Source organism: Chaetodon auriga, chromosome 6 (assembly GCF_051107435.1).
Source record: "Chaetodon auriga isolate fChaAug3 chromosome 6, fChaAug3.hap1, whole genome shotgun sequence".
Classification (NCBI taxonomy): Eukaryota; Metazoa; Chordata; class Actinopteri; order Chaetodontiformes; family Chaetodontidae; genus Chaetodon; species Chaetodon auriga.
In genome coordinates this window covers 4967218-4979082 of record NC_135079.1, presented here as the reverse complement: position 1 = coordinate 4979082, position 11865 = coordinate 4967218, and the positions used below count along the sequence as shown (strand labels likewise).

At 44.0% G+C, this 11865-nt stretch overlaps 2 protein-coding genes across 2 annotated transcripts; both read right to left on the bottom strand.

Annotated features, from left to right (window-relative positions):
* Positions 1 to 629: 629 nt before the first annotated feature.
* Positions 630 to 4582, bottom strand: isg20 (interferon stimulated exonuclease gene). The gene is made up of 4 exons (XM_076732193.1): positions 4509 to 4582; positions 3224 to 3874; positions 2311 to 2511; positions 630 to 1548 (listed from the first exon to the last, which is right to left on the bottom strand). The coding sequence occupies exons 2-4, from the start codon at positions 3842 to 3844 to the stop codon at positions 1348 to 1350; spliced, it is 1023 nt and encodes a 340-aa protein (XP_076588308.1). The 5' UTR covers positions 3845 to 3874; positions 4509 to 4582; the 3' UTR covers positions 630 to 1347.
* A 387-nt stretch (positions 4583 to 4969) lies between these two features.
* Positions 4970 to 11687, bottom strand: pdia3 (protein disulfide isomerase family A, member 3). The gene is made up of 13 exons (XM_076733265.1): positions 11324 to 11687; positions 10235 to 10313; positions 10003 to 10120; positions 9700 to 9807; positions 9335 to 9464; positions 9042 to 9158; positions 8018 to 8143; positions 7723 to 7902; positions 7418 to 7526; positions 6972 to 7100; positions 6433 to 6512; positions 6121 to 6178; positions 4970 to 6034 (listed from the first exon to the last, which is right to left on the bottom strand). Exons 1-13 carry the CDS (start codon positions 11455 to 11457, stop codon positions 5909 to 5911), a joined length of 1494 nt encoding a protein of 497 aa, XP_076589380.1. The 5' UTR covers positions 11458 to 11687; the 3' UTR covers positions 4970 to 5908.
* Between the last annotated feature and the right edge of the window lie 178 nt (positions 11688 to 11865).

The following is an 11865-nucleotide window of genomic DNA, read 5'->3' as shown; positions in this document are numbered from 1 at the left end:
ATGCCGCCATTAACGCTGAGCTGGCACTGGATCAAGTAGGATGACCGTGACGCCACAGTTGGGAGTTTTTCCTCTGCAATTAGCAGGACCCTCATCATGACCCAAGCCCACAGCAGGAAAAACAAAAAGAACACACACGAGGTAAAATAACACAGCTGACTTCACTAAATTAATGACTTACCAGTTTAAAAAACACTTTAACAGTGTGTGCTTTGTTTAAAAGAGCAGCTGAAGCGTAAAACTGGTCAATAATTTAGATGCAAACTGAACTGATGAATCACGGTATTTTTAAATACTCGTACACTTGCAGATACTCTGAACATTGACATAATACCACATGGCAAACTTGCCACCCTCCTTTTAGCTCATTCTTTGGTCTTCACCGACTCCTGATGTCTCGTTATGTGCTCAATGCTCCACTGTGCTCCTCCGGCTAGTTGCTAACTGTGCATCTGCTGTTTGGTGCAGAGCAGCTCCGAGTTTTCTTTTTCCCTGAAAACAATCAATCTGATTACAAACTGCTGTGTTTTTTGTACAAAAGATGGAGGCTTGGAGCCAAGCAGAGGGTTTCCTTAACTGATGGTCCATCATTTTAAACCAGAGCACGAGACTTTGAAAGTGACAAGAAAGAAACTTAAATACGATGTCTTTTATTAGGACATTTGAGAGCAGCTTACACTGAGAGGTAATGAAATAAACCATGGCAATTAAACACAACATACATCGAGCTGACGGCAACTTTAGCTTTTAAAAATCTTTCCACTTTGTCTTGAAGATGGTGAAAACATTTCAGCCACTTTCACTTCTATATTCTCATGTGAACATTTTAAAAACTTGATTGAAAAATGTGTTTTCCAAAAGCAGCTGTCATCTGCGGCCTCAGTCTCCTGTTTTACTACTTGTTCATTTTGCCTTTCAAGTAAGAGCATATTAAGTTAGAGAACTCTGAACTCTGTTTCATAAGTTAATAAGTTTAGGAGCACCAACGTCACACGACAACACGATCGAGTGTCAAAGCTGACTTGACGACTAACAACTGCAGGCAAACGTCTGGTATCACAGCAGAACATAAGCTGTTAGAACTCCAACCGCGTTCAACGTGTTTCAAAGTAATAAGTTAGCAAAGTGTTTCCATTCAAGCAATCAAGTTATTTCCCCCGCAGTGATGCAGTACATCTTCCCAAAATACATTTACTTCTTCCATTTTTCACTGTATATCCTGTCCACATGTTTTTCATCCACAGTGTTTAGAGTTATCTGAAGCTCTCGTGGCTGTGTACTGTACGCCACCATGTGACAGGATCTGCTGAGGTACTTCCCACTAATTGTGTCACGAATACTCCCCTCTCATTCGCTCTCAGCTATGACATCATCCGGCCAGTACTCGTCCTGCATGTAGTGGTTTGAGGAGGCGAAGCTCGGCTCGTGCGGAGCGTTGTCGTCCCTCAGCTTGTTCTGCAGCTCCTGCTCCCACTCGCCCTCCACCAGCTTGTAGAGGTCGAGGACGGCCTGAGCGTCCTCCACCGAGCAGTGACCTCTCTTCCCCGCCTGGGCGCGAAAACACGGACAGCGTCAGCGCGTTTAACAGCAAATCAAACTACAATCATACTGGCAGCAACTTCAAAAATACAGACGACGATGTTATCAAAGCAAAATGTATGTTTTACTGTGCACACGGCACTTCACTAAAGACAGTTAAAACACTCATCAACAACATATCAATATTCTATTTCTAACACAAATTTGACATTTAGTCATTTAAGAACCAGGAGACGCATCAAGCAGAACATTTGACAGCTGAAACATGAATGTGTCAGCGCCCTCTGGTGGACAAACATCATGATGACACTTTCTAATTTACATCACAGATTTTATTTTATTCTTCTGTACTGCTTCTACCAATATATCTGTGATTTGATCACATCAGTCAATGTTTAAGGACATGCCAGTGTTATCAGCTGGGTTCCAGCATCCACTTATCCTTCCTGACTTATATTTTTAGTTAACAAGTTCCTTTATTTCCTTCAATGCTTTTCCTTCACTCATAAAGGAGGAGCGTAAACTTGCTTCCAACAAAAGCAAACAAATGTGCTTATAGCTCACGGTCTCGTCTGTGATTGTTAAAAAGCTGTTTTCTGTGGTCGGATACTTATCATAAAAACAGAAATGCAACAGCATGTAAGAACATCAATAATACAAGTCGAAGATACAAATTTTCTTCACAACTCGGGTCATTAGCTCTAAAAATTCAAGCAGTCTAGAAAATGAATCTTAGTGATAAATAAGGTTCTGACACTCAGGACATCTCACCTGGATCCTCCTGTTCAGCAGCTTACAGGCCAAGATTTTGAGGGAGGGGCAGCGTTCGCGGGGGAAACCAGCCAACCGGCTGAGGAGACGTGTCATGCTGGTGTCCCTGACCATGTGACCTGGATGGAGCACGTCCAACGCCTCAAAGTCGTTGTAGATGGAGTGGCCGACGACCACTTTGCCCTCAAGTATACTGAGGATCTACAGAGGAGAAGCCACGCAAGTGTAGAAGAGGAGAAATGTGAATGTACCCGACGTGACGGATCACGAAGGGTTCGTTTGGACTTTAAACCGAGCTGACAGTTCAAACCTCTCTGACATGTTTGTACAAAATGAACTCTGTGTGATTGGAAATCTGGAGGCAGCACAGCAGGCATCTTTAAACACAGCCAGTATTTGACAGAGAGCTCATCTGGAGGAGCGCCGCCTGTTTAACCTGCACCGCAGCTTCAGCTGTTCCACGTCACATTTCTATACTGGTTTCCCCTGAGAGGACGCTGGCGGCTCAACACTCAGCAAGATTAATATGGAGCTAAGTGGCAACTGTTTTGGAAAGCCAGATAAATACAGTGATTTACTGCTGCTTTTGTTTTTTAAGTGGCTCTGTTCTAAAATAACTTTTCAAGTGATGATTCCCAGAGAGTACTGTAACAATTCAAAGGCTGACTGTAACCTGCAGCTTCATCACCGCAAAGCTGCTGGAAACTTTTTCTTTGTCACTTTAATTTGACTTGTTGGGAGCAAAGACAACAGCAGCATGTTAAATAAGCACTCTGATCATCTTCTGAATCTTTTATGTGTTGATATTGTGATGTCTAAGTCAGTAATATAACAAACTGCACCTTCACCCAAGCTTGAATAGAAAGAGGAGATGATTAAAGAATCCACAGATCCAAAGCAAAACAGGCCTCACCTCCTCCCTGGCCTGAGCGAAGGGCATGGCGTCGTGCAGGTGATGCCTCCGGATGCCACTCCATCGAGTCCTGTAGTCTGTGACGGGCTGACACGGTCGGACGTATTTATCGTACAGTATGTTGCCGTGATAGTCCAGGATGCTGCAGCGTGCCAGCTCGCTGCAGCGCCCGTCCGGCCCCGTCCCCACCATCTCGCAGTCCAACGCCACCACCATGGTCGTGCACGGGCCGAGGCACGGTGAACTCCGGCCGCTGGCCGGAGGACTCGCCTCAGAGGAGAAACCGCTGTCCACCTCCCAGCTGTCTCTGAGGGCGGTGACTAAACTGTGGTGGTCTGAAGCTCTGGGCTCAGACACAGAGAGTCCAGGTCGAGATACGCTAAAGCTCTTGTTTTCAGAGTTCAGAGTGCTGTGATGTTCCTGGGCTGCATCGCTCACTTTAGCTTTTTTGACCAGTTTATATGTTTCCATTCGGTCGTTGGAGTTGTCCGGTATTTTCCTCTTCATGCTGGTGATTTTCTTCTTCTGGCATTTCTTCCTAGCTCTCGTATTCTCCATGGCACAAAGCATCATGGACTTTTTGCATGAATGAGGGTAGTTGCTGAGAAAACCCGCCATCATCGACCTCTGACACCTGCCTTGAATTCATTTCTGAGGGAATAAAACAACACAACGACTCTGATTATTGTTAGGAAATCATTGTGATTCTGTATTTAGTTTTCTGAAGTCCACACATTTGCTTTGGGGAAAAAATGGCAGCGTTGTCACTGAAGCTGCTGCATAACATTGACTCTTAGCTCACTGTGTGTACATGCAACGTGACCAGCAGACCAAAAAAGCAGACTAATGAATCACAATAAAACAGACTAACTCTGACATCGGGTACAATCTTATTAGCTAACAGTCCTTTCAGGAGCAAGTGACTGACGGCAACACATTACAAGGCAATTCTGTGAGCTGCCTTGTTCGCTTGCTGAATTTAACAGTCAAATGAGCTGCTTCATAGTTATTTAATGAAGTTAACAATGAAAGTGTAGGAACTGTCAGGCTATTCCGAGCAAAAGACGACTTGTGTTTCCTCTGGTGTTCTCGGTACTATCGGTAGCCACGGCTAGCTGTTACTGCCGCACACGCCAACTGACGTTTAGCTAACGTTAGCTAACACAGCCGTAGAGAGCAACGTCAAACGAATACAATAAACGTCATTCCTCCAAGATAACTGTCAGATAATATTAATGCTGAGATATAAACTAAAACTACTAATAATGAACAATTTCTACGTTACCCTCTGAAGCAGCACGTGCACAGCCCGGACATGCCTGGACAAGATCCCTCTGCTCTCACTCTGATTGGCTCTTTCTCTTCTTCGTTCAGTTTTTGCCCGGAAGTGTTCGGCTGCCGTATACATGCGGAGTCGCCACCTACTGGTTGAATGCATTACTAGCTAAAAAAATGTGTCTCTCAGCTGCAGTGTTTCATTATTCAACCAGTTCGGACTATGACACGAATAAATCACACATGAACGATATTCAGTGATCAAACCAAAGCCGTTAAATCCCCGAGGTTTATGTAGTTAAACCCCAGTCACAAAAATTCAGCACTAACTTCGTTGGATCACCAAAAACCAACAACTTCATAATGAAAGAAAAGCCCCTTTGTGACTTAGTGGGTTACATCAACTTAAATTGGTTTCTTTAAAAAGCCCTACAGGCCCAAAATGTGACAAATGAGCCGTTTAGCATGATGTGTTGGTCCAATTCATCTGCAGTTTATTATGTTGTACAAAAAGGCCTTATTGTACTGAAGTGACAACACATTTAATTCTGTACAAAACCACATGTTCTACAGCTGTTATGATGGGAATAATGTCTTTTTCCCCTTTGATCCTAAATTGTTTACAGCCCGACAGAACCAAATTCATGTCAAAGAAGCAACCAACACCAATTTTGAATAAACTGAATCTTTTAAGTGTTGGACTTTTGGTTGGACTCTGGGAACTTTTGGACATTTTTTGACTTTCCGACATTAGCCAAAAAGCCAATCAATTAAAAGGTGCACATTAACTGATATATGCCCTATATGTCTCTCAGTCATTTAACGCAATGACTGTAGAACATTGGGAATTAAAGGTCTTGAAGTTTGAGTTGACAGTAAGATAAAAAATTAATGCTCATGAATGAGATCATACAGTTTTGGTTTTGTGGGCCTTTTTATTTCACAATCCTTCCAAATGTACAAAAACAAAGACATGTAACAAAACAAAAAAAAAAAAGAAAAAAAAAGAAAAGAAAAAGGAATTCACCAATACCATTATTCCCTGTGACGACAACAAAAACCAACAATGACTGGTGTCAAACCAAAGTGCATCAGCCTGAGGTGTGGCAGACAGACCAGGGAAAATAAAAATCTCATTTTGTCAAAAGCTGTCCCCTCTTCCCTAAAAATTTGTTTTTGTTTTTAAACATCGGGCAGGCCCTGGCCACCACCTCTCCACCTTCACCGGTTTTCCCAGAGTAGCGGAGGACCTAAAGGGGGCGCCGCATCTTTTCGACTTGGCTTCAGAGCATTCGGTAGTTCACTAAGAGAGTGGAATAAAATTTAGTTCTTTCTTTTCATGGATTTCCCCAATCCTCCTCCTCCTCCTCCTCCTGCTGTGGGGGGATGTTGAGTTCCTGTTTGGGGTTTTTATAGCTCTGACTTGTCGTCGTCCTTCTTCTTCTTCTTCTTCTTCTTGGACTCCTCCTGCATCACCAAGGGATTGGTGGCCTCTCTCTTCAGGTAGGAGATGAAGTCGCTCACCTCGCGACCTCCCTGAAACACGAGCGGCGAGACGGGACGATTAGCAGAGCTGACACAAACATGACTTTGTTTTAACGAACGCTCGAGCAGACGCTCACCTCGTATTTCTTTGGGCTCATCTTCCGTCCAGCTGGGGAAAAGTACAGTGTGGGGAAACTGGAAAAGGAAAGGTTGAGGAGAGTGATGAGAATTCGTATTGGTAACATGTCATGCTGCACCATCACACAGTGTTGTTCAGATCCTTTTATTCAAAATCTGTCAGCACGCCGACCAAGAATCCACGGGCAGAGGTGGTGGAGGGGTGTTCAGTTGGCTGCAATCTGCTCCCTCACCACTAGATGCCACTAAATCCTACACACTGGACCTTCACAGGAAGCCTGAATGTTGCACTGATGCGACTCTTGACTCACCCGCTGACTTCATATGGAGATGGCACATCGTTGGCGGTGGCATCCATCTTGGCAATGACAATGTTGGGATCGCCAGAGAGCTGTTAAGAGCAGAGCAGAGAAACCGTCGACCGTTTGCAAGCTAGTTCACAAAAATCGACCTCTGGACAGTTTGTAAGTTGTGTCTGGTCTTTCTGTCAGGTTGGACCAATGCAAATACAACCTCTGACTTAATGCTAACGGCACAACGTGGTTTCTGCTCATTATAGAACAACTGTTATTATTTTACAAACAGAAGTAGAGAACTGAAGATTCCCTCCACTATTCAGCCTAAAACAGCGTCTGTCAAGCTCTCAGTTGATGTTTGATCTGCTCTCTTATAATATGTTTGTGCAAATGTTGAAGCAAACACTTCGCTTCAAAACATTCTTTGGTTAAGGTCAAGAAAACATTTAACTTAGATTACTATCTTAATCTGGTAAATATTGCAAGTGCAGTAGATTAGATATGACAGAACGTTATTCATCCCGAGGGAAATCGTTCGGAGTCCGTTCCCTCACCTTCTCTCCCAGCTCGTTGTATTTGGGCTCCAGGTTCTTGCAGTGTCCGCACCACGGAGCGTAGAACTCGATCAGCACGTCTTTGCTGTCATCGTTGACGATGGAGTCGAAGTTCTCAGCCACCAAGACCTGAATTCAAATGAGACGTCATAAAGTCTAGGCATTATGGACCGATGGGCAGCTTCGAGTGTTTCTTTAAGAGCATTTTATGTGATTTTCAGGCTTTCAACAAGCACAGCATGTGATCCTGGCCTGTTTAAAAAGGTGAAGGCAGCGTTATGCTGTTAGATGCTTTTCAGCAGGTTTACTCCAGAGGCTGCAGACACAGAAAGGTGGCTATATAGCCCCCCCAAGGTGCCACACTAGAATAAATCAACAACACTTAACACCACTACAGAGCACACGTTAAGTAGAGAAGGAGAATCTTCCTGGAGGTTTCATCTCACCTTCACAGGCCCGTCGTTGTTCTCTGGGATGGGCTCTGATTTGAGGTAGCGCTTCAGCTTCCCGTCAAAGTAGTCCTGCAGGAAACGCTGCAGAGCCTTTCCGTCACGACTGTTAGAACAAAAACAGAAGTCGTTTAAGTAACCAGCAGAGAAATAAAGTGTCAAGTTTTCACTTCAGTGGAAGGCGCTGCTCTGTGGAAGCAAGCTAACATCTGCTGACCTCACGCTGCTAACTCAACCTGCTAACTAGTCAGCCACCAAAGAAAGGGCGTGTGTATAATTAAGAAAATGCACATTTGACTCACGAGAACTCCTCGGACATGACGTATTTGTCTCCCTTGGCGGTGCGGATGGCCACCAGGGGCAGCTCTCCTGAGCCGTCCAGGCCGAACTCAGACACGTCGTGGTTGAACACGTTCTTGTTGGCCACGGCAAAGTTCAGCTTCTTGCCCTGATCCAAGAAGTCCTTGGCCACCTTCATCACCCTGTACAATGTTCGTTTGGTCAGCTTGTTCTTGTGATTTTTTGTTTCTTCTTTAAAAAACACAAGAAGACTAATATGTAAGCTCAACAGCGACCATGCAGACTTCAGACACAAACCTGTTCCTCCAGTAGTTGGAGCCTTTGGGGTTTTTGTCATAATCAACATCATAATAAGCCACCAGCAGGTCTTTTCCCCTCAGCTGGTCTTTGTTGTCGTCCGTCATGTGGGGGCAGATGCCAAAGCTGCATTGATGAGAGAAAGTAAGAATGGATCAGTTTACAGATAAAGTTAAGTCAACATATACTCTTTTAAGCGTTTATGAACAACCACATTTACCAGATATGCACACAACATCTACATGTCTTTGTAAGTGCGTTGGATATCTGCTTCCCTTTTAATGAGCAAAATGTAGAAGTAAAAACACTGATCACATAAACTGGGCACAATATACAGAAAACACTGCAAATGGAGTAAAAAATAAAAATAATAACACAGGAAATGGTATGCTAGTGGTTTCACACTTTCATGGTTCTCACTCCAGCATGTGTGTTTAAGTCTATGAATGAACGATAACTAAAAAAAACCCCTATTTTACAGTGTGGCCACATCAACTTAGCGTTGACGTGAACCAGCTACAACAACCAGACATAACTGGGAAAGATAACCAGTTGTTTTCACAAGTACCCACATGTCTCCATCTGTAATACTCTTTCACTATTCTGAGTTCGAAGATAATTATCTCTCTTTTAATTGCAATGACTCAATCAAACAGAGGCATCTTTCTGATTCTCTAGTTTTATCTGCACATTCAGTCTGCGCCTGAGATAATGATCCTGCAACAATGATCTGCAAGCACTCAGTCCAGCAGTCGTTCATCACAAGTCCCACATATAGTTAGTTACAACTTAAATGAACACATTGACATATTTAGCCATTCTCCCGGAGTCAAGTGAGAATTTACTGTGTTTGCAGAACTCACACCAGACCTATTACATGAGGTCCTGTTGGCACTGGTCCATGTGTATAAATACATGCTGTTACTCTGTAAGATGATGCTTTGCAAATCAAAGGAACCATTATCTCTACTGCCAAACTGGAGCATATGGATGCTGTCAGATGATGGATTGCGATGGCACTCACATGTTGTCCTGGATGAACCTCTTGATTTTGTTACTGGTGTATTTGTCCTCGCTGAATTTAACGGAGCTGTCCTCAAACTTGTTGCTGAGTCGTGGTGGGCGGAACAGGATGACTCCCCTGTGAATCGAAACAGGAAATGTCACCCGAATCTTGCCGCACCAGCAGCAGCTACACCAGAGATATCAAATGCGTACTGATAGAAGTTATTTAGACTTCTTTGCCAATAACTGCTCCTATGGACTTGTGTCAAAACAAGAACGATAAGTAGATCAAAGGCAGAAAGAGCTACTTACTCTCCATCAATGCCGTGGCTCTGGAGGAGGGCCTCAGAGTTGGTGTGAGCAAAGCGGTAGTTGTCCCTCAGGGCACTGGCTGCCTTTAGGAACTCCACCTGCGCTGCGCTCTTCTCATCAGCAAAGAACCCTGGGAATGAAAGATGAATCATGTTCAGATCAGGATGCATTGAGCATCGTCCTGGACTCCGTGAATTTCACCAACTTTGCCTGCAAAATACTGCAATGCAACAATGATCTATGATCGGTTTTGTGTGACAGCGGCTTTTCAAAATAAGTTGACATCCCGGGCTTGTTCACATTCCCTCTGAGGGACTGAGTGAACACACTGCGAGGCAATTACCAACATTCAGACATCAACTCACCAACAACACTTGCGTCTTGGTCTCCGATGTACTTCTGCAAGTCTCCATCAGCCTTGAGCTCCACGGAAGCTGGTCCAGCCTGCTTCTTGAGGAAACTGACAATCCCATCTAGAGAGGGCAAGAGAAAAGAGGAGAAACAACACAGTGAGAAGAAATGATGAGAGAGAGAGAGAGAGACAGGAAATATGAAGATGACCACGAGGTGACAGAAATAAGCAGATATAAGGAGCATTTGTGCAAGTGTGCGAACCTTCAAGACAGCAGCAGTAATCCACATAAAAGAATGAAATCACGGGCAAATACCTGCAGTCCGGGGACCATCATAGGGACCAGATTCCTCTCCATCCCTGAAGATCTTCAGGGTGGGGTAGCCACTGACACCGTATTTGCTGCAAATGTTGCTGTTGGCTGTGCAGTCAACCTAAAGGGAAAGAAAATCATTCACTTTCTAAACAGGTGCACACAGTACAACAGTGCAGAGTGCAGCAAGCCACGCTTAAGTGGACTGAGTTAAGTGAACTGCATTATGCAATACCTTGGCCAGAGGGACGATGCCTTTCAGACGTGTGGCGGCTGCCTCATACTCAGGTGCTAGCCGTTTACAATGGCCACACCTATTGGAGAGAGGATCAGCCAAACAGAGGAACAAGTTACACTTCAGTTGTATTAAAGTTTCAGCTTGGTAAAGATCCTGAGGGAGATCCAGAGATTTCACTGTGTGGAATTGGATACATCTGAGGTAATTCAACAAGGGTTGGAAAATACAAGACGCTTAAAAATCAGCTAATTTAAATTAGTTGTACAGTATTGGGGATGCAAATAACATATTCTAATTACTGATTACTCTGCTGGTTATTTAATTAATAGTTTGGCCCATTAAATGTCCGTAAGTGATTAAAAAAAAAGGTTCATCACAATTTCCTAAACTCCTAGTTTGCATATAAACATGTCAAAAAAAAAGGACATAGAACAAAACACTTTAAAGTTTTTACAGTCAAAGTTTTGTTAAATACTGTCCTCGTTAACTTCTATTTTCATGTGCGGCACTGTGGAACACGTCATAGTTCCTCTGGACCAATCAAAAGTGGACACCAAAACTTACCTGACCAATTATAACGTTACAACAGTAAAAGGGCACGCCCCTAACTTCCTCATAGCCTCATTTGTACGTAGTTTCCATTGAACAGGATTCGGAGCAGTTAGAAATACGAAACATGACCAATTGTTGGATATTTTTGCAGTTTATTGTGCTGTCAAACTGCGGCAGTGTTTGAATCCTCGGCCCATTAAAAAAAACATTCAGTACAGTAACTGGCTTAATGTTACACCTTTCTGTTAGCTAACACGCTAACGTTCGGTCACTAGCCAGCAAGCCGAATACAAGTTGACGCTACAGACTCTGTAACCGTTAGAGGCAAACGGAGACTCAGTTTGCCATTTATACAACGAATGAAATACCTTCAAAACCCCCTCAACATACATTCAGAGTGGTAAAAATACTGCAACTAAACGTCAGTTAGCTGAACTGCTCACGGCGAAGCAAGTACGCTAGCATTAGCTAATTTAACGTCTACAGAACAGCACATTTGCTGAAATCCTCAGCACATAACGTGGGGAGACTCACCAAGGGGCGAAGAATTCCACAAGAGCGAGATCGTGGTCTCCGATTTTGCTTTCGAAATCATCGTCCGTGTACTCAAGCACATCACTGGCCCGGGTGAACCCAGCGAGAGCGGCCAAAAAGAGCAGCCTCCACATTGCACACCGCGCTCGCTAGAAGTCTTCTTCACTTTTTGTTAAACAAAAACAAAAGTTTGAGATGCAAATTGAGTCCGTGGCAGCCCCCTCTTCTGCTCTTCAGCGACGTGAAAGCTGAGGCTGCTAGCTCATCTGCCAAGGCCAAGCGCAGATCAGTCGATAGAGAAAGAGAAAGGGATGGAGGCGGTGAAAATGAACAGGCAGGCAGCTCCGGGATCTCGCCTAACCACAGTGTGGCAGCCTCCCATTGGTCTTCTCAACCTATCACTCTGCTCCGCTTAGCCAATGAAAAGCAGGCAAACTAGCATTCAGCCTCTCACAACCAATCACAACTCTGCAAAATCAAAACTCCTCTCTCAGGCGCGGAAGTCATCACGGTATTATTTCACTGCTTGAAATCATGGCTTT

What these genes read in the sequence shown, in the direction of transcription:
- pdia3 (XM_076733265.1), bottom strand. Translation starts at nt 11,457, where the DNA reads ATGTGGAGGCTGCTCTTTTTGGCCGCTCTCGCTGGGTTCACCCGGGCC. An exon ending in AGCCACGGCATTGATGGAGA is followed by an intron (nt 9,159 to 9,334) that starts GTAAGTAGCTCT and finishes TTCGATTCACAG; the next exon opens with GGGAGTCATCCTGTTCCGCC. An exon ending in AGGTTCATCCAGGACAACAT is followed by an intron (nt 8,144 to 9,041) that starts GTGAGTGCCATC and finishes TCATCAATGCAG; the next exon opens with CTTTGGCATCTGCCCCCACA.
- isg20 (XM_076732193.1), bottom strand. Translation starts at nt 3,844, where the DNA reads ATGATGGCGGGTTTTCTCAGCAACTACCCTCATTCATGCAAAAAGTCC. An exon ending in TCGCTCAGGCCAGGGAGGAG is followed by an intron (nt 2,512 to 3,223) that starts GTGAGGCCTGTT and finishes TCTCCTCTGTAG; the next exon opens with ATCCTCAGTATACTTGAGGG. An exon ending in TGCTGAACAGGAGGATCCAG is followed by an intron (nt 1,549 to 2,310) that starts GTGAGATGTCCT and finishes TTTCGCGCCCAG; the next exon opens with GCGGGGAAGAGAGGTCACTG.